This window comes from Sitodiplosis mosellana, unplaced genomic scaffold, assembly GCF_009176505.1.
Source record: "Sitodiplosis mosellana isolate CC-2019 unplaced genomic scaffold, AAFC_SMos_1.0 Smas_scaffold_6226, whole genome shotgun sequence".
Lineage (NCBI taxonomy): Eukaryota > Metazoa > Arthropoda > Insecta > Diptera > Cecidomyiidae > Sitodiplosis > Sitodiplosis mosellana.
The window spans coordinates 5,359,211-5,381,735 of NW_022601467.1; the positions used below are offsets into that span (position 1 = coordinate 5,359,211).

General features: G+C 38.4%; 1 protein-coding gene across 13 annotated transcripts; it reads right to left on the minus strand.

Moving 5' to 3' along the window:
• Nucleotides 1-494: 494 nt before the first annotated feature.
• LOC129579152 (talin-2) lies at nt 495-21,191 on the minus strand. Of its 13 annotated transcripts, none has more exons than XM_055468835.1 (17): nt 18,800-19,058; nt 18,600-18,693; nt 12,686-12,839; nt 12,186-12,584; nt 11,480-11,671; nt 11,295-11,373; nt 10,576-11,079; nt 10,390-10,478; nt 10,210-10,298; nt 7,334-9,929; nt 6,684-7,232; nt 5,042-6,574; nt 4,751-4,941; nt 4,054-4,170; nt 3,392-3,907; nt 2,012-3,084; nt 495-868 (listed from the first exon to the last, which is right to left on the minus strand). In XM_055468835.1, the coding sequence occupies exons 3-17, from the start codon at nt 12,819-12,821 to the stop codon at nt 670-672; spliced, it is 8,262 nt and encodes a 2,753-aa protein (XP_055324810.1). In that variant the 5' UTR covers nt 12,822-12,839; nt 18,600-18,693; nt 18,800-19,058; the 3' UTR covers nt 495-669. The 13 variants fall into 13 exon arrangements, with proteins under 13 accessions (XP_055324810.1, XP_055324809.1, XP_055324814.1 ...); XM_055468834.1 differs by having other exon boundaries at nt 18,600-18,713; XM_055468839.1 differs by having other exon boundaries at nt 18,913-19,047.
• Between the last annotated feature and the right edge of the window lie 1,334 nt (nt 21,192-22,525).

Below are 22,525 nucleotides of genomic sequence, written 5' to 3' on the forward strand. Positions count from 1 at the left end.
AAATAGATATATTGTAGTACATAAAAATTGGCGTTTGTTGCGCTCTCGTCAATGTATATATAAATGTATTCGCATAAAATAGATTCGTTTTGCAAATTAGTTTCATTTTTGTTCCGTTTAAAAAATAAATAGACTTTGATATGTCAAAAATGTAATTGTTCCATGTTGTAAAACAAACAAAACATCTTTTGCCAAAATATTTAATATAAAATTGGAGGAACAACTGCGAGTTTATCGTGTTAGAAGAAAAAAAAATTGTTGCGTTTTGTTTGAATAATAATTCGTATTTGTTTTTGGCATTTTAACTTGTCTGCTTTTTCGGTTAAACGTTTTTGTTTTTCTTTCTCTTTTGGTTAATTAAAATAAAGTGGTTTCGCTAAAAAAGTGAACGCATGTTTGTTAAAAAAACGTGTAAATCGTTATATGTGTGTTGCTGTTTTTTTCTTTATCGCCAAATATGGAAGTGTGTTTTAATTAGGAAAAGCATTTTATCGTTTTATTTTTTTTTTTGTATTAATTATTCAGAAAAATTGTTCGTTTTCGTTTCTAGTGTTTGATTTCATCGCTTTGCGTTGTGTGTGTATGTTGATTTTAAAAGAAGAAGAATAATAAAAACAACTCGATTAGCTGTTGATGATGATGATGATGATAATAAAATAAACAGTGTTTTTAGTTCTTTCGCTCAATGGAATTAAAAGATGTTGTTACTTTTTGGCTTCCGGTTACGCGTTTGATACTCGTTGAACTAGCCATGGTAGATACTGATTTGGTAATGCCGCTATTTAAAGACAATTGGGACAGGTTTTCTGTCGGCAACTCCATTTGAACGTTCGGCGATAAATTTCTTTGGAAGCATTTGGTTTCATATCTAGTCGAAAGGAATTTGAATGGTTCGTTTCATCAATAAAAATTTTTTTTTCTCGATTTTGTTGTTCGTTTGAAATGGCAAATAAATAAAATGAATAGTATTGAATGAATAAAAATCTTTTTTTGGCTGGGTTGCACATTTGCCATATCTAAATTCTACAACATTTCAACAGATAACATTTAATCAAGCGCAATACCATTAGAAACAATTTAACCAACGAATGGGAGAAACATATATGTATCTGAATGCATAACAATATTCAGTAAAATTGATGACGGAGCGAGTATGTAAAATCATTTATGTGTATGGTTTCTGGATAACCGATGAACCATTCTCCAATGTATTTTGATTTATCAATTTTAAGGCCAAAATGGTGTACTTTTCTGTATGTATGTATTTTGATTAAACATTCTCGCTTCTCTCAGGCGATATATAAAAATAGCTTTCATTTTCCTGGAGAAAAATTCCATTTCACATCTAAAAAGAAAGCCGCTTGAAAGCCGGTTTGAACCGTGTACAACAAATTACATAAACAAAATTCGATTCCATGCGATCCCAACAATTTCTTAATTTTATAACAATTCTTTTTTTTTCAACAAATATAAGGCAACAACCGTGAATTAAAAACGAATCCCAAGAAACCAATCAATAGACATGCGCTAATGAGTAATCAAAAGCGCAAAATAACATTTGTCCCGTAAATGCAATCTTCGACTACCAAATGGATTTTTGAAAAGCCATCATGATATTCGCATGAACGATGCAATGATACAAATAAAAATGAAACCATTAAACATTCATCGAATTTGGATGCAATTTCAATCATAAAAAAATGTGTAATGATTTTGTGAGCACATATACCAATTAGTTAGGAAGCATTTATAGATCAATTAGTATGAACACAACCAGCTTATCATTATCAATACAAAAAAAAAGAAAGTTTCAACTGAGTTAACATTTAAGCAAAGCGATTGAAAGCGTTAGTCGTGATTTCGTATTTCTATGTTTTGTTTGGACTTTACGAAACAAGAAAAAAAATAGATCAAGCGTGTTGTCAAATGACTTGGTTTTTTTTCTCCAAATTTTCTTAAAAACTTTCGATTTGTACGTGTGTGTAAATGTGATCGACGATAATGATTTTACCTTGTTGTAAAACCTTCATAGGTTTGCTCTGTTTTTGATTGATCATTCTGGTTCGATTCGCTTGCGTGTGATTTGAATGTGCTCAATGGAACCACGCCACTTTTGCCAAATGTTTTCTCGTGCAAATCCTGCACACACGCCTCTAGTTGTTTGTTTTTATCGCCGTGACCGCTTCGAAATGTGGATGTTAGCAATGGTGACACGGGCGTTCCGTATGATGTGTCTGAGTGATATGGACGTGGTGTGGCATTTCCAGTTAAAACGGATCGATTGAACCGCGATGGAACTTCGGGCGGCATTTGTGCTGGCGGTGGTGGTGGCGGCAACTGTTGTTGCCTATTGAAACTACTGTACAGGCTACTGCTGTTTGCTGAATCATTGAATCGGTTATTGTTGTATACTTGATAGTTTGATGGCAATGGTGGCGGTGGTGGTGGAACGTAATCCTCTTGATCACTATCTTCGAAGCCAATGGCATTTCGGTGACGATACTTTGCCTGTCGAATGGCGCACAATTTATTCCGGGCTTCTTCCAATTGCTTCTCCATTTTGATAACTTCTGATCGTGCATTGATTTCTTGTGCCATGCCATCAACCATGCTCGTGTTAATCTTTAGAATATGCTCTTCTTCCATGTCGAGCGCTTGCTGGGCGGCTCGTACCAAATTATCCGTTGATTTGATAACAGCATTACCGGCCGATTGCAAACGACGGCCCGTTTCGGAATTTGGATCCGATCGCACTTTGCAGGCAATCAAGAGCTGAGCAGTTGAGGCGGCCACTTGTTTAGCCGATGATATGAGCACTTCTTCGGTACCCAAACCTTGTACAAGATTTTGGGCGGCTTCGACTAAGCTATGTGTGGCAGCGGCTACTAAGCGCGCAGCCGAGATAAGACCTTCCGACCATTGACCATCATCTGAGGAAATATGCGGCGAACGAGCCACTTTTCCTTGATCAATCAGTTCTCTTTGGGCTGCATTTGCTGCACGAACCAATGCTGATGATGCAGCCATTATACCGCGCGCTGCCTCCAAAATCATCTCATCGAATTGCAAATTGTAATCGGCTTCCTGTTCCAGAACAAAAGAAAAACAAAATGAACAAAACATTGATCAAAACCACAATTGAAACACACAGAATGTTCAAAGAAGAAAAATTAATTTATTGAAATTCACGAAGAGGCATTTCGATTCCCACGTTGCTCACAACAGCCACGATAATAATATGTTTGATTCCTGGGTGAAAATTAAAATAACAACCAAGAATATCAAACATATCTCATCGTAACCATCAAACCGGTCGAGAGTCCATCCATTTGAGTCTGGTCACAGCTGTAAATGTCAAAAAAACTACAAAATATTCTGGAATTGAACGTACCTTTGCTTCAAGTTGTCGACGTGGTCGAAGATTGGCCAATTTTCTAGCGGCCGCATCGATCGATGCAGCTGCGCCCAGCAGTTCATTTTCAGCGATAACCGTTGGATCTTCTGGATCAACCCAATCAGAGCCCTTCAGCAATTGTGCCATTGCAACTAGATCGGTAACATATTTTGCAACTTGTCTCGATAAATGCATACGTTCATCGGCATGGCATCCGCGCAATACACCCACCAGCAATTCTTTGTATGATGTGGCAACGGCAGCGCCCGCGTCCAATGTTCTTTGACGCAAATCGGGCGTTTCAGCACAATTCCAAGCAACCGATCGACAAACGGCTAACATTTCCGAAATGGAACGACGACCCAAATTGGCCGCTGCTACAATATCATCTTGCAAATTCGATGCACCGGCCGCAACTGCTTTGGCAGTTGCCAATGTAACATTTCGTGTGACGCGAATCAAATCTTCGGGTGAATTTGGTGGTGTACCAGCCAAAAGTGGCGATTTAATCATCTGTTTTTTTTTTGGTGTGAACAATGCACGAACAAAACATTCCGATTAGTATATGTGAATGGAGATGAAAGTGTCATGTTTGGAACGAAAAAAAAAATTGTTCCAAAATATGGAAAGGGAAAGGAAGAGTGAAAAAGGTGGTTTACCCGAATCTCTTGTGAAATCGCTTCGACAGAGGCCTCCATGGCACGTGTTCCACGTGTGTGTTCGTCTTCAACAGATTTTACGGTTTTTAACAAACCGGATACCATAACCACTAAAACCTAAAAAGGAACTCACGTTTAAGACTATGGACCTGAATTTTGGTTGGTTGAAACTTATGCTCATCAAACCAAATTGGATATTTTTGATGAACGTGTGTTTTTTTTTATGTTTATCGCATTTATCAAATGAAGAAAACAAATGTAAAAATAAACTCGAAAAAAAAATCATTACTACCGAAATCGCTTCGCAAAACAATGCATTGAACATCATTTCTGTTTGGGTATTAATTTAGAAGAATTGATTAGATTGCGGCAGCTAGTTTGAGACTACAATAAAATTGCACAATAACCACAAAAAAAGTAAATAAGAATAATAACAATAATAAAAAAAGAGGAATTCGTCAGGAGGAAAACCCGTACGTGTTAAGTCTCAAAGAGAATAAACTACAGACAGTGTGCGTTGGTGTTATTTTGGTACCATTAAATTTTTTTTTATATAGAAACGGCTTATTATAAAATCATAAAAACCAAACATTCTTCCACGTAAGCCTAGCAGCATTCACATAAAATAAACTATATTGAAAATTCAAACACATTTAAGCAAATGTTCTATGTGTGAGTGTTTTTGTTCTTTACTTACCCGTGCACTTTCTTTAAGATCCTGCATGCATGGATCGTTGACTGATTTTCCAGATGCGGTCTTCGTTGTGTTGATCAATTCACCGAGAGCCGATGCAACATCTTTCACGGCATTAATGACCATCACTTGAGATTCAGGTTGATTCGAGCCCAAACTGCAGGCACCGCGTTTCACAGCATCCGCTAGTTGAACTGTTTGATGGTGAAGACAACAACAAAATCATTAAATTTCCATTTCCAACGGAGGAAATATTATATGACTCATATTGTAAGTGTACGTTCGAATACTCACTAATTGTCGTAACGGCATTTTGTGCAGCATTCGAAAGTTGTTCTTGTGAACCGGCCGCACCAGCCACCAACACCTTGGTATCTTCGACCAATGCCTTGGCTGTTTTCAAAATGTGTTCACGATGATCGGCAAAGTTGCCATCATTGTCTGAGTGCAATGTGCCGGCCGTTGCAAACATAATAGTCGTATCCAAATCACCAATAATTCCTGACACCGTATTCGCTGCATTGATACACGCCTGTGTTCCCTTTGATCCGGCTTGAAGTGCGGCCAAAACTTGTGCCACTTTCTCCGATACGCTACGAGCAGACGATGAAATTTCGCTAAGCGAGTATGCATCATCAACTCGAGCACCGCTGCTGGCTTGAATCAATGAACCAATCGAACGACCCAAATCTTGAACCGATTGCTTGATACGCATAGCCGAATCAGATGATGATGTTACATGTGACGCTCCAATTGAGTCCTGAGCAAGTTGGGTATAGTGATGAGTTATTTCCACCGATGGTTGGGCCAATTTAGATGGATCGAGTGCAGCCTTTGCGTTCATTTCATTTGCCAAACGTGCAATTTCTTTAGCACTTTGTACCATTCGGGTTTGATAGTCAACAAAGCTGGTGCTTGACGTTGCATTGAACACGGATTGTCGTTTGTCGGTGATGCGCGACATGGCACGATAGATTTGCTCCAACAATCCGCTAACGATGCCACTTTCTGTGGACAATTTCTCAACGGTTGTATTCAATTCAAGAATAATCTCACGTGTATTATCAACCGCTTCGTCGAGTCGACTGTGAAGTTGGGTTGCACGTGGATTTCCACCAGCCTCTCTGGCCACTTCGACCAATTCGCGTGAGCTTTCGACCACCGATCTGGTTTGGTCGATCAACAGAATTTGCTTGTTCGAGTGAACGATGTGCGAACTGGCACCGATGGCACTCTCCGTCAATGGGACAATGTAACGTGAAATTTCGGTAACAGCATGTCCCAAACTTTCTGCATTGCGTTTGGCAGCCGATTTGATTGGTTCGAGTTTGTCGAGCAGTTCGGCTGATGCATTGAGCATTTGGCTAGTGAAACCTTGCAAATTATTGTCCTGTCGTTTTGGTAAACCTTGTACACCAATCGAAATTGAAGCGGTATCCAATTCGCGGGCACAAGTGTTAATCGTTTCGAGGACATTGTCGCATTGAGCTTGACCGGGTGCTTTGTCACGAATACTGTCAACCAGATTTCGTACGCTGTCTGATACTGGTTTGCTACGTAGAGACAATTGTTGCCAAACGGCTGGATCTTTTGGTGCAACGGCCAACGACTTAACGGCTTTAACCATTTCAACAACACCATTTACTACACCGCGACCAGCCTGCAAAATTGGCTCTTGGGCTCTGTAACCTTCTTCGGAAATTTTGGCTGGAATCGAAATGAATTCCGGTTGTGAAGCATATTGGCACATTGAATTCACGGCTTCCAATAATGGCTCAACGTATTGAGCACGCGATGGGGCACTGTATTCATCTTCCAATGCTTTCACTGTAAGGAAATTGAATATCGGAATTAGAATTGCCCGGAATCAATCTCAAATTGATATTATTTTATTTGTTACTAAACATTCTCAAACAATTGAGCAATAAAAACTCACCTTGAGCAACTAAGTCAGCGGTTGTGTTGGCTACCGATTTGGCGCCTTCGATGAATTCATTCTTTGCAACTGGATTCGATGTGTTCAAGCTAGCACGACGGCAAACGGTGCACAAGATTGATGTTTGTTTGGCAACGGCCGTTAAAGCGGTAATCTTTTGCTGTTTGGTTGTGTTCAAACTGCTGACAATATCGCAATTCTGACGAATGCCTTGGTAGGCGCGGTAAAGTTGCGTTTGATCGATGATACCCGGGCGACCAGATGAGCTAGTTGGATGCGATACACCAATCAGATAGCTTGCTTGTGCAGCCGATTCAATCAAACTGCGAAGTGCCTCAGACACTTGATTCACTGAGTGACCAAATTCGGTGTCAGCATTCTTGGCTTGATTGCATGTGTCTGAAATGGCGATGCCCAATTGACGTGATTTTTCCGTGGCATTTTCAACACATTCGTAGTAGCCTTGATCGTTAATCGGTTCGGTTGGGTTGTCCAACAATGGGCGAAGTGCTTCGATTGAACGAATTGCATTGTCACACTCTTTTTGGCCTGTGAATGGAATTGAATTTACAACATGTTATTTCAAAGTTAATCAAATATTTTTTAACTAAATTTTATTGTTAATCCAAGAATCATATTCGAATACTTACATGGAGCTGCTTGCGTGGAAACATCTACCAAATAGTTGATGCTATCGGTAACTGTACGCGATGCTTGTGAAAGTTGACCCTTGGCATTGGCTTGATGTGGATCGCTGGCAATTAATTTTGCGGTTGAAAGAAGTGACACAGATGTGGCTGAAACACCGCGCAATCCATTCATGATGTTGGTTTGAGCGATGTGATCGGTGGTTTGGCCGGCCATTTCAAGAGCACACGACAGCAAATCCTTGTAAACGACGCTATAATTTTGTGATACAACAGCCAACCATGGTGGACTTGAATAGGCTTTAGCAACTTCACCGCTGGCTTCGTTCAGGTTATTTGCTGCAGTTCTAAGTTCGTTTTGCAATTGGCCGTATGTTTTGTCTGTAGGTGGATATTCACCTAAGTTGATGATTTCGCTCAATTCGTTGACGTTCTTCAGTGCTTCGTCGACTTCACGTTGTCCAGGCAAACATTCGACGCAGCTTTGCAATGCGTTCGTGACATCACGTTGATATTGATGCAATGTTGGCCCATTATCTCCGTTGTCTAATGCTTGTTGAGCCACCTCCATCACACGATGTGTGCCACGGATCACTTCATCAGCCTTATCGATGATGTCCGCATTGCCGCCAGTGGCGACAACGCCACGGATATTCTTTGTAAAGTCACCCAGTGCCAATGCCAAATCTCGTCCAGCCACACCAGCATACATACGTTCGTCTTGATTGATGGCTGAAATCAATTGCGAGAGGGCAAGTGCTACAGCCTTTGCGCTATTCGTCAATTGTTGCGATGTATTGTCGGACGTTTCATTTGGAAGTGGTCGAAGTTCTTTGTGCAAATAGGCGGTGCGAGTATCGTTCAATACATTGTACAGATTTTTAACACAATCAATGGCTGATTCAAGTTCCTGTCCGCTGCACGCTTCACGTGCCCGTCTTGCGGCCGAGCCGAGTTCGTTGATTGAGTGATTCAAATTCATGGCACTGTCCGACAGAGTCTGTGATGCAACGTGATTCTTTACGGTTGGATAGAATGCACGAGCTGATGATGCCACATTGGTGCCGGCATCGATAAATTGTTCGGAGATTTCGATGAGATTCAATTGTGATTTCGAATCATTTGGATTGACAATCGATGTTTTAACGCCGTTCACCAGCGATGGAATATATTCGGTGGCAATGCGACAATCTTGCATCAAATGCTCTTTAGTTTGGAAGTCATCGCTGTAGTCGATTGCATTGTGTGAAGCTGAAATGCATTGCGTTGCATATGAAGCGGCATCTTTAGCACAATTCTCCAAACGTTGAATGATCTTCCGTTTAATTGCCGGTGTATTTGAGTTCGATGTGGTAATATCGCGAAGTTCTTCGGCGGCACTACGAAGTTCGGTTTGATGGCCAGCATCATGTGGGCTACTTGCACACAAACGAGCTGCTTCCACCATTTTTGCGGTAGCATCGGCCAATTTCTTAGCAGCAGCCAGCAAACGATGCTGTTGTCCCGGCTCCTTCTCTTGTTCCGCTTCACTTTTGATCGATTGAATCAATTGTGCGGTCACTTGACCAAGAACACGGGCTTGTCGCACCATTTCTTGTGTGTCAACGCTTGAAACCAGTTTATCGGTGGTGATTAAAATTTTTTCAACTGGATTCTCATCATCGGTGGCCAAACGTTCGTTTGATGTTTGTTTGAGGTAGTCCAATAAATCGCCGAGCGAACGTGACACTTCCTTTGCAGCAGCCATCAAATCACCCTTCAATTGAGGACTTTCGCTGGCAAATTTACATGCATCAACCAAATTTGAGACGCTCTTTGCCACTTCACGAGCGGCTGCCTCGAGTGAACCTCGGCAACTGGCATTTTGAATCGTTGGTGCGACGACTTTTGCGCATGCAACCAATTGCGATGCGGCCAAAGCACATTGACTCGCCGATCCAATCACTCGATTACGTTTTTCATCATCGTCACATTCAGCAGCAATCGATTTGGCACGCAGAACCAACGCAGCAGTTGTATTTGCGACAGCTTTAGCCAAACCTAAGAGCATATCATGGATTTCTCGATTTTCTGGCGTTTCTTCGCCGATGGTAGTCAAAACGTCACCGCTAGCCTGACCAACGCGACTGGCTGCATTCAATAGGTTCTGACGTGGTTCTTTGCTCTCTGGTTCGGCAGCCTTCAATAAATCGCTTAAAGCATTGCACAATTGACGTGCTGTGTCTAACAATTTATTGCCATTATTGTCATCATCGTCCATGAGTGCGGCGAGTAAGCGCACCTCTTTCGTAACTTCGGGTATGCTTTCGGTAATTTGTGAAACCGCTTGACTGATAACCTCATGATCAACATCATCCGGCTGTGTTGCGGTGACTACTTGTGCGGTAGCCGCATTCACGCTAGCAATATGAACGCTGACCGCATGCTTTGATGTGTCTAATTTGCTTTCACGCCATTCGATGGAATGCATATCGGGCAGTGGCGCCTTGGTCAGCAATTCTTCTTCGGCAATACGAATTGCTTCACGTCCAGCCGAAATGTAGCCAACCAATGCACGCTGTGGCTCCGAATGCACGGAGTTTATTCGTGTTTCTTTAAGCTAAAAGAAAAATATTTCACAAATCAACAACAATTTTGATAACGTTCTCAAGCGTTCTCGACTCATGGTACGATATTCATGTCATGGGCATATTTTACAAGGCTCTTAAGCTAACTATATATATACATATATTGATTTGGATCGATTTCTTTTTTTAGTATTATTTAGCATTGTATTTTCAGCAACTTACAACTAAATCTTTTGAATTGTTTTATTATTATTTTTACAGCATTTCGTACATTATGAACATAAAACACGTGAATGAAAGCCATAAACTTACCGTTGGTGGTTGATGTGCCATATTCACTTGACCGATAAATGCTCCGTATTGAACCGTTTGGATTTCTTGGTGAACATATGGTCTTTCACCTACATTCGGATTATTTATGTAAGTTAAATTTAAATGCTCTGGAATTGGACAACGGTAAATAGAGGTGAAATCGGCATCAAATGTACTCACCATCAGAGGCGCGGATAATCGCTGGCTTGGCCACGGATTCAGTAACAGCTTTGCCAACGCGATTTTCTTCACATTGCAAGAATGTTGCTCTGTACAAGCAAGAAAAAATTCACAACAGTCAATAAATTGGTTGAATTTATCGCGTAATTGAAGAAAGAACAGAAAGAAAAAAACGGAATCACTTACTTTGATGGAGCAACGCTCTCTTCGACCATAGTCGAGCCCTCGTCACCTTCGAGGCCGAAGTGATCTTTGTTTTGTTTTTTCTTCAAGATGATGTCAATGTAGCCGGCAATGAGTTGAACGATTTGCTCGGCTTCGGTCGTTTGTACCGAATAGTATTCGTCTGCATAGTCACCAAAATCGAGTGTGAATGTGTTGGGTGATGCTCCCCAACGGCGAACCGTAGTCAATGGCCATGTCTTGAGAATTTCTTTTGTGTGTTCGTCCAAACGTAGAACGGAGTCTTTTGTGACGCCCAACAAACGTGGCACAAGTTTGTTTTTACCCACCATTTTTTCTTTGACCAAGAAAAAGGTGACGCCATACGTTGGCAATTCACGGGCGGTCTTTGTGTACAGAACTTTTGCATCGAGCTCCGACAAACTGATGTGTTTTCGATGTTCAGCAAACACTTTTTTCTCGATATTTTTGACACGAGCGTTCGATTGCGGCAGAAACTCTTTCAGGCTGTAAACATGTTCATACTACATTAGCTTGTTTATTGTAAATGGGATTTGCGTAATGCAAATAAATTAGACCAAGTAACAAGGACATGAAAACAACAAAGTTTCAATTGTTCTAAAGCCTTTTTTCTCTTTCTCTGTATTTGTTGACTCAAACGTGACTCTCTTTTTATGGCCATTTATTTGTCAATAGTTTTTGAATTAGAATTCATTACTTACTCTAGGAATCCCGGTTTGTGTTTGCTTTCGATGTAGTCGCCAAACTGGATTTGCGCTTGAATACCGGCAAATTCGCAAGCTGCAAATTGAAAGTGGGATTTTGTTTTAAAAAAAAATTCCTATCGACAACTTAATATCTTAATCAAAATTGCATTTTTAATGTTTCATTAGAAATAAAAACGTACCTTTTTCTTGCGTTACAGGATGAGTGCCATCGAGAATGGCATCACGTGCTTGAACATACAATAGATTCAGTTGTACTGGATCTCTTGAGTCGATGTTTTGATCGGAGAAGAAGAATTTACGCTTCAATAAAACGGTTTCGGATTCATCGATGCCTTGTTCACGTAATGTTTTCCCTGTGTCCACCCAAACAACTGCAATTGCACAAAAAATAAAACATTATTTACAATCGATTTTGGTACGTCGTTCAATTTTTCAGTTTACAAAATAAAAAGCAGTAGTGAGAGAGTATAGCGACTTTTTAGGCCCATAAAACCATTGAAATTCTGAAAAAGTCAAATGATTTCCAATCAACTCAAGAATGGAATCATTGTTGAAGTTGAATCGCGTCTGAAGGTTAAGAAATAAGCGGTTTTGCGTTGTATACCAAAAAAAACAACTCTCATCAATTTATGATAATTTGAGCACTTGTCATCAATCAAAATCGAAGCACTTTGATCATGCGTAAATGAGGAGCAAAAATGCGCACTTCGTTATTAAAATAGTTCTACTGAGTATGGTTCGAAAGGCAAAATAAATTTCAGTTTGATTCTCCGATTCACAATTCTAATTTACTACGGGAATATGGATTTTCACTACACAAACCAAACGAAACAAAATAGAACGAGAAAAGAAAACAATGCAAAACAATATCAAGTTGAAACTCACTTTCATCATCCGTCTTCAATTTCTTCCTCAAACTTTCCATTTTGGCATCACGATCTTTTTCCGCAAATTTCCGTCTCAGCGTCAATGTGCCCGTTTTATTGTCCGGTAAATTTTCATTTTGTTGATCGTTTTCCTCGCGCACCAGCCCATACTCTTCGTGATTTGTGATTCCGATTTTTGTGCATATCACGACCATCAATTGAGATACTGGTTGTGAATCATCGACCAAAATTGTTTTCACCGCACCATCCAACATGCGAACACGTAGCGTACGCAATTTTCGACGATACTCAAGCACATCATGATTGCGAAGCAAATAATAGCCTAAATTTCTACCCGATTCTAACCAAACACCTTGTTTGTTATCATCATCCGACAAAAATAGACCATATTCGGAAGCTGCAAACGAATTTGGAGATTTTTCATTTAACTAAATCGTTTCTTTTTTTTATTTGGACAGAAAAGGAACAGAAAAGGCCAAACAGAATCTATTAACTTACGTTTCCCTTGGATGGCTTCGGCAAATTTCTCTCGAATTATCTTGCATGCATCGAATACGGAGATTTGTGGATCGAATTGAATGGTTTTAGTGACAGCACCACCTTCAAGGCTAATTTTCAGCGATAGCGTAGCCATTTGTGCCTTTTATTAAATCTGAAATAATTTTTTTGTTAAATTGATACGTTAAATTAGTTCAGAGTGTCTTGAACAACTGAAAATTATTATCAATAACAACGAAAAATAAATCGCGCAACATTCTACATTCTCTCATAGTATTTCTCTTTCGTTTAATCATTTGAAATTCTGATTTGGCAAAATGACTCCTTTTAAACGAGTCGAATATTTATATGATTGCATCATCATCAAATAAATGAAGGGAAAAAAGAGATTCAAACCATTTTTCTCAAAAACAAAATAAACAACATAAATAACCATGCGTTTGAAATTAATCCACACATTCACTACGTTGTGGGGCTCTTGCAACTCTCTTACCGATTCCACTCGATGGTTCACATTTTTACGCACTTTATTTTATCGTTCGCTGTTTATCGCGTTAAAGTTACGTTTTAAATTTGGTAAAAATTCTATAAAAAATCTGATTTAATTTCATGATTTCGTCGAAAATGCGAAATAATTTTTATGCTGAATTTTGTAAAATGAATTTGATGCATTTCCAAAAGAAATGAACGAAATAATTGTTCACAACTTATAAATCGTTGTTGATTATTCGTGTGAAATGATTGTGAATGTTCCAAGTTCCATGGAATTATTAAAACTGAACAAGCCAAACACTTTGTGATATAAACAGAAATGTTTTCCTTTTTTTCTCTTTTCCCTTTTTTTCTGGTTCTTGTTAAAGATAAAAATTTATTTTATTTTCTATTTTATTTTTGTGAAAAGTCGCGGAGCTCGTCGAATTCCGTGTCTATTCACTTGAACGGTTAGGCCTAGAATGACGTGTTTCTAAGGATGATAGTCGGCAAAATATCAAAGTGTATTTTCTATCGGGGGCTTTTATTTCCACAGGATATTTCCCCTTTTTGGTAATTTTGACGCATCATTTTATGTGCACACCACATACAGTTTCATTAGCATTGCGATGACAACAGGGATCTCACTCTCTCTCGGTTTCTTTTTGCATTCGATGAGACGGAGAGGGAACGACACACACAGAGAGAAAGAGCGACGACAAAAAAAGGGGGAATTGGTGAAACGGTACATTATGGCTATGTTTATTTGAAATGTGCGATGCTGCGATGCTTCGCTTTGTGTCCTTCCTCTTTTTTCGAAACCGAGAACGGCCACAGTACGGCTGCGTGAAAATTGCTGCCATCACACATCCTATGGCATAGGATGCTGTGAACATTTGGCTTTGATTCTGTATACATTGGATATGTGTATCAGGAGTATGATATAAAAACCCATTACGTTCGATTATTTAATCCGAGAATTCATTTGAAATGGTATCTTTTGACAAATCATATTCTTTGATTTTTCTTGAACAGCTTCTGCTTGATTTCCTCCCCTCGGCCCAAAAAAAAAAATCATTGCCATTTGCCATTCATTCCATTCGACGAATAATCAAGCAATACCCATACGTATGCATACATCTATGTACAAAAGAAGCAAAGAAACAGGCATCGACTTAACACAAAAATATAGCACACTGGATGCCTGCCGAGCGACTTCCACTCGGTTCAGGTTTGATTATCTATTAATTGTTTAATTTCAAATTAACCATCACTTGTTCGGTTATTCCAATTACATTGAACTTGGGGGGACTTAAGAATATGAGAGAGCGAGAGCAAGAGCAAGAGAAAAAGACAGTCAGCACATTAAGTAAGTAATTGAAATGATGATGTTTTGCATATCAAAGATGGCGAAAATGCTACAAATTCACCCGATCACTTCATTCATTCGATGAATAACAAATCAGAAGTACAAACAAAACAAATTAAACCATTATATTTGGATGCATGCGGTTTCAAGCCGACACACAGAGAGAGAGAGAGAGAGAGAGATAGAGAGAGAGAGAGAGAGAGAGAGAGAGAGAGAGAACGTTTCTTGAATATACAGTCAGTGGCATCGGAGCATGCATTGCATGCCTTCTGTTTGTCTCTCGATATTCTCGGCCGACATTTTTCGCTTCGATTTTGAACTCTGAACTGAACTCTGATAACTTTGGTTTTAATTCATTTCACTGCCAAGTGTACAGTGCAAAGTGTACATTCCATACGCTATTTATACTTATGCCGCGTTCCCATTTGCTGCTTGCATGCATTCCTAAAATGCCATAGTAATTAAGCGCGGTCAAGCCCACCGCATTGAATGAAAGATACACAAAGAGAGTGAGAGAGCGCGTAATTTGTAAAGTGGAGTAAGTATTTATAACGCGATTTATTAATGAAAGAATTTGTCAGATTCCTGCAAATTATGATTCCATATATTCATTAATGGAACGCTAACTACTGGGGCTGACAATGTGTAGCATTAACCCTCTTCGACGACTCAATGCTCTGTTGTTTCCATTTATCTACGAATCTCTTTTTTCCTCATCTCGCAAAGTTTTTCATTTTATGTGTATGCTTTTTTTCTGTTTTCGTTCTCTCTTTTTTTTCAAACACTAAAACAATATTTGCATAAATTTGATCGGGGAGAGTGTGTTTAGAGATCCCTCGTGTAAAGCCAAAAACAGAAGCATCTTATGGGCTTCAGCTTATGTTACGCGCGCTCATGTACTGCTATCGCACCAAAAACTTTTTGACAAAAGCAGATAGGGTGAGAGCAGAATGCATAGATTTATTGTTTGTATTCTAATGGCATCGAAATCATAATCATAACCTTTGCTTGCGTCTATTTGTGGGGAGCATACACAAAATAAATTACAGCTAGCGCCGAAAATCCTAGTACATAGGTTGCGAAGTCGCGACACTTTGGCGCCATGCATAGTTTGACAAATATGTAATAAGAATTGTTCTTTGGCTCTCTGCTCTCTTTTTGTTCGGCGTTTTTCCAAAAATGGATAGAACGATGCTACTTTTTTTCTGTTGCCGCCACCGCCGCCGCCGCCGCCACCGCTGCCATTCTCTGGCCGTTGCTGTTTTATGTACGCTGTCTCCTCTTTTCAATGCTTTTCAACCAAATCCAAATACAATGTTTTTGTTGCTGAAAAAAATATATTATATTGGGTACATTGTATGTGAATTGGTAAAATTTCTGTCGTTCGATAAAGCACACACACGGTCGGTGTGGTTGAATGAGAGGTTGGCGAGCGAGAGAGAGAGAGATAGGGAGAGAGAGAGAGAGAGAGAGAGAGAGAGAGAGAGAGAAAGAAAATGAGAGACGCTCTCTCATTGCCAGTAGCCAGTTTATTATGATACGTTCACATTCGGCTATTTCACTCTCGAATATCATCTTAATTATGGTTGGAAGCAAATACATGGATGGCGAAAATGGATGTGGTGGGGCGCATGCGCCTATCTCGCAAATGATGCTGTATAAATACTTGTATGTATCTTAATAAATTGGGCATTTGTATTTTTATGTAATAATATCATTTTTTTTCACTCTGTTTTGTACTCTCGCATTCGGTGTGCTCCCTATCTATATACATATATGAAACTGAATATAAATGTAGTTCGGAGCCACTTTAACTATTAACTGAAACACGAACAAGATAAACCAACGAACCAACCATTTTTTTAATAAATTAAATCGCTCCGACAAACAAACAAAAAATCCAATAAATTATTCAACTTTTCGTTTTAAATGAATTGCCTGATTGGACAGTGATCTTGCTGCTGCAGCACAAGTAACATTCGAAGGAAACCACATAAACAGACACCAATTTTCGGTGGTTGTGCAGCATCGAGAGGGATGATATTGATGGTATCGTTACTGGGCTCTTAGATGCTTCTCATGTGAAACGAACAATCACGGAACCGGAATATCGACTTCAAGATTCCATTCCAATGACGATCAAGCCAAATGAGGCACCGAATAGATTATGACATTCGTTTTATCGGCAATCTCTCCCGAATGAAAGACAAATAATCTCCATATTGACTGACTGAACGGTTCAATTTTGGATTTATAATGAATGAAACATGAGCGCGTTAAGCGTTGAGCATATCGGGACATTGGTCAGACATCGTCATGATGGTTTTACTTTGGCATCAAATGTGCCAGACACACAAATCTATTTAAACGAAAAACAAAATTGGGTTCACACATTTGGTGAACATGATGCTGTGAATCGAATAATTTGTTGCAAGGTTTTTCTCTATTCAGTGGAATCGAAATGTGTGTGATTCGGTGCTCTCTCTCTTTCTATCTCTGTTCTGTTTGCATGCTACAACTGCCTGCCGTTGTATTCATCGCTGTCGCCACCGCCGCCTACATCCACACATCTATTGATATTAGTATCCATGTAAATATGTCTCATTAGTTTGTGCTACAGCGCACAGTAATTTTATGCCATATTTTAAATTAAAACAATTCAAAACAGAAATTTAATGGTCAATCGGGTGGAGAGCAGCATGCTATATGTCGCATTTTAATTCTTTTTTTTTCTCTCTTTCGTCTATTACATTTCGTTTGGCGAAGAGTGAATTGCGGCTCAAATAAGCCGATTGGCTGTAATGTGTGTGCGTGCGTGCCAAGTTGTCACATCAAATCATTAATGAGTGTTGTTCCCAATTCACTCTCTTTTACACTTTACATCAATCGAGAGTGGTGAGATTGATGCCGAGCCGCAAAGTTTTCGATTTGCCATTTGTGTGCCATATACACAGATACATACACACACACACACACACACACACACACACACACTCTCACCGGAGGGAGACCCGTATTTATGTGGCCGCTCGCGTGCGACATTATTGATGCTGACAACAGAAAAAAGTGCTGTTTATGCGAGAATATTGTAAGCAAGAAGACAAAGAGTAAGATGAAACTCAAAAGAGCAAATTGAACGATAAGGCGAAATGAATACGTAACGTTAACGGCTTAAATGCACAAGATAATGATGTATGTAAAATCGATATTTCACGTGGCTACAGCACAATAAGAAAAGAAGACGCGCTTAGTAACCATTTTTTTTTTTCTTCTTCTCTTGTCTTCTTCTTCTGTTTTGTTTCTATTCTCTGTCACGACTTTATGACGATATGCAATTGGCGATGCGCCTTTGACGAACTTTCAGATGTTGAATATGGGCTGCTTGAAAATGTCCCAAGCCAAAACCGTGTTTGCCTAGCAGCAGCAGCAGTATCGGTACAAATTATGAATGTGCACCGCTCGGAAGCGCAATGAAACCGAGCATGGAACAAATACCACAGATGGTATTTTAATGAAAACTCGCATATGCAAACTACTAAATGTTTCTAAATATGTTTAAATAGCATCCGTTGTTTCTAGTTTCCTCCTACACCACATAGCATAGCCAACACATTACCGATTGTATACCAATCACGTATTTTGTAATTTCTGAGCTGTTTATGTTTTTTTTTCTTTTCTTTATTCATTCTCTGTTCCATTCCTATGAATGAAGCAGTTAAGTTTATTACTAGCATTGATTTGGAAACGGAGAGAGAGCGAGAGTGAGAGAGAGAGAGAGAGAGAGCGAAAAAATGGCAATCTGTGCGCATTTACAAAAGATACACACGCACGCATATGGGCGATAAAATGAAAAATGTCAGAAGGCTCATTTTCGTTTTTATTCCTGACAATCAAATCCATCGGCACATCGGTAGAATGATTTTCGGAAGTTGAATGCACACGTACTACCAACACATACTCAAACACACACACACACACACACACCACTAATAAACAAACGATCGAAAAAGGAAAAAAAAACTAATGTAAACGCACCGAAAAAAAGAATGTAATTAGCTGCTTAAAATCAAATACCTGCGACAAACATGTATAATATAGCGGAACCAGAAGAGTCAATCGACGTTCGCTTTTTTTCGTTACTTTGACACAAGCATCAAAATAGCAAATGCTTAAAACAAGAAATACATACTATTTTGAATTCACCGAAAAAATTGAATAACGAAGCAAGAACAAGGTAGAACAACAACAATAAAAAAAATGATAATAATACACACAAGAAACAAGAAGCAGCAACCTTGCTGACAGCTTGGAAATGAAATAACAACAGCCGATTTCGGAGAATTATGTTAACAGAGAAAAAAAAGAATCAAAACAAAACAAATCACACCTCGACGAATTTTACATGTATATTGGCTGTGGCAAAATGTGTGTTGTATTTCGTTATATCTTTTATCTTCGTTTTTTTCTTCTTTAAATTCATTAATGAACACTTAACACAAGCGATTGCAAGCCAACTTCGACTGAGAATAGACTAGTTAAGAAATCGATTTTACCAGGGAATACACACAATTGTACTACGGCTGTATGTGTGTGTGTGTGTGTTTGCAAGAGTATGCTTATGTGTGCATGTATGTATGTATGTATGTGTGTATGAGATATCGATGTGGGTATGTTTGTGTATGTGTGCGTATTCCATTGAAAAAAAATTAAGTATAAAATATAAATTGTACAATCGTTTTGTGTACATTTTGCAATGTGGGCATTATTCGTTGGCATAAAATTATATGAAAAAAGAACGCACAACAGAGGAACGTTCATTACATTGTAATGAATTGTTTTAGTCGGCTATTTTTGCTCATTATATTTTGTTCACTTGTCATAATTATACAATGAGATCATTGGGGTTCATTTCTCACACACATATTTTCACTCTCAAGCTAATCGATTTCGGTGTTAAGCCGAACACCGCCTCGCCTAATCATACTGAACGGGCATCGTGATTGATGTATCGATTCCCAGAATGAAATGCGTCAGTGAAAAATATAAATTTTTGGAATGCCCAAATGTGTGTAATACCTATTTCATAGTAAAATCAAAACGGTGTATATCCATACACACACACACACATACATTAACACTGAATATTCAAAATGAAAATAAATAAAGACCGAGAGAAAATGGAAGAAAACGATGATGATGAAGAAAAAGAAGAAGAAAAATGACTTTGGCGCTCCACGACTCCTTGCCCGTACGGAATAACTGTATGTTTTTAAATGTATGAAAATGATGGTTCCGAGGTCTGTGTGTATGAATGGATTCGGTGTCTTATTATAGTGCCAATCGACTGACTGGTTTGTTTGAAGTTTACATATTTCATTTCCTTTTGCCTACAACAGGATTCTATTTTTAAACCATTCGAGACTTTCAATAAGTTTGTTGTATTTTTCTGTTCGGATTTGTTCATCTACTTTTTTCTTCTTCTCTCGTTCACGTCATTTTCACCGCGTTTGCGTTTGTTAGTTGGTATAAGTACCCGCCAATAGGCGCGAAAGCTTATTTATGTCGAGTTTTTGATGTTATCTCGTCTGCAAATATGAAATGTGTAGCAAAGGTGTTGTGTTTGAGGTTTTTAGATTTTTAGGTTTCATATATCCGTTTTGTTGCGAATGACACACACGCACACACACATACACACACCGAATGTTCCGTATGCGTAATGAATCACACATATTACACAAACACACACGCTCTAACTCCCTGTCTTTCTCTGTTTCGCACACACATATCGAGAGAATGAGAAAGAGTCATCAACACATTATACGGCCGACTTTGCCTGCCTGCCAGCCGCCGATTTGTGTACTAAACGGTTCGATTATTTTATCATTTCTCGCGTTTATTTTTGGTATGGCTTGGAGCATTTCAATTTCATTTCACTCATTCGACGTGTTGTTTCCAATTTTACCTTCAATTTGACCATATGACATTTGATCATAATTCTAATAATATCAAACGCTCATTTTTTTCCCTTCATTCTGATGATGCATTTTAACCAGAGAAAAAAAATCACAATTACGACGACAAAAAATAAAATAAAGATGAATAAGAGATCTATGTAGAATGCACAAGATGGCTTACGGATTACTCTATATTGCAACATACCAAACTCAAGTGGGACGAAGAGTGGTGATGATAAGCAACGGAACACACATATGATTTTTAAAATGCAAATTTTCCCAAAAATCACAACAATTTTTCCATAAATTTACACAAATTTTGTTAATTAATGACAAAAACAACAGTTTCAACACTATGAAAAAAATCTAATGATGCGGGATGTGTACGTAAAACCTATATAAATTTTTGTACAGTTAAAAACAAACACTGAAAATAAAGTCACTTTGTACACTATTGCAGAGACCAAAAACAAATAAAACACTTCGTTGTTGTAACGCAAAATGAATGACACACGCCCTGTGTGTTTGCAATTACTAAGATTTTAGCTCTCTGTCTCGGCCATTTCAACATTCGATATCTCACTTTGACAGTTCGCTACGTGACATCATTTACACGGTTCAGGCTCGGTGTGGAAATGAGATGGAAATACCGACGACGTACGGTTGTATTTTCGATGAGATAATGTCATAAAACTTACGAATAACATTACCTACAGCGCCACAAAGCTTCAACGCATCGTAGACGAAACTACTGACTTTTCACACACAAAAAAAAACACTCGAATACTTTTAGGCGTTAAACGGGTGATTTTGAATTTAGATACCTTCGGTGCCTATGGCAGGGCTTCAGTTCATATTTTCTCGATTCAAATTCGACTAGAAATATTACTACGCAGGGAAAAACAAGAAGAAAAGTGCTGGAATCATCCGCCATTTACTATCAATAGTTGAAAAGCATCGAAATAATGGGCAATGAATGAATGCAACGTTGAATATAATTTTTAATTACCTTTTAATCACCAGTTTAACACCATCCTGCTTTGGCAAATCATTTAGAGAAAATTTTCATTTTTACAAAGAAAACACATCATCATTTCGATATTGAAAAATTACAATTTAATCTTAAGAAGTGGTCTGACAAGTTTTAAGAACTCCTCGAGAAAAAAATTTAAAATAATTCATTTTGGGATAAAAAAAATGCAGGAAAAAATTATTTTTTTCCTATTTTTATTAGAAATCAATAAAAAACTGCCTTTTTTATTATTAAAAAAAAGAAGAAGAAAATAATTTTGTCAAATGAATCGAGTTGATTTCAGGTTTAATTTTATGATTTATCACATTATCAATGTAGAACACGCTCATTTCTAACTATTCTAGAGATTCATCTGATCGATTAAAAATGGCAAGGGCATATTTTATCTATATTATTGACTGAAAAACCATTCAGAATATTTTTTTTGTTCAAGTGTTCAAAATGCAAAAATTATATTTGAATGAGGTCATAAAAAAGTGATGTTTTTTTTTAACTGTCAATATCTCAGTATTACTGATGCCTGCTCTATATAAACATGTTCATGTTCTGAATTGCAGTTTTTGTTCAAGCTTCATCACCGAAAACCTGTGCTTTTTATTTGTAATTTTCCATGATATTAACTCGCAATTTTATTTTGCCACGCAAGAAGAAAAAAGTCAATACGCTCAGCTTTTTACCGTGAACGTATGAAAAACGAGTAAAAAAAACACTGTTGAAAAGCAAGTCTCATGTTGGCGTCAACATATAATTCAGTAGCCAAACTCAGTATATACAACGTGTATATATTATGTACTTGGTGATCGTGATTGCAGTTGCTAAAAGGATTCATTATTGTTTTCGCTGCTGAACTGTTTTTATTTTTAAATGTAGCGAGCGACAAATTTGGTGATTCGCTTGGCCAGCTTCCAATAAATATTTTCCAGATTTTTCTGATTAAATTTCGATTTTTTTCGTACATTGTTTCAGTTGTTCCGAATGATGAGTTCTCTCCGTGGAAATTGCGTATGAAATAC

Coding starts and splice junctions, on each gene's coding strand:
- LOC129579152 (XM_055468832.1), bottom strand. CDS start 12,821: ATGGCTACGCTATCGCTGAAAATTAGCCTTGAAGGTGGTGCTGTCACT. Junction 6,575..6,683: donor CGCTGACTTAGTTGCTCAAG/GTGAGTTTTTAT, acceptor ATTTCCTTACAG/TGAAAGCATTGGAAGATGAA. Junction 4,171..4,750: donor ATCTTAAAGAAAGTGCACGG/GTAAGTAAAGAA, acceptor GTTCCTTTTTAG/GTTTTAGTGGTTATGGTATC.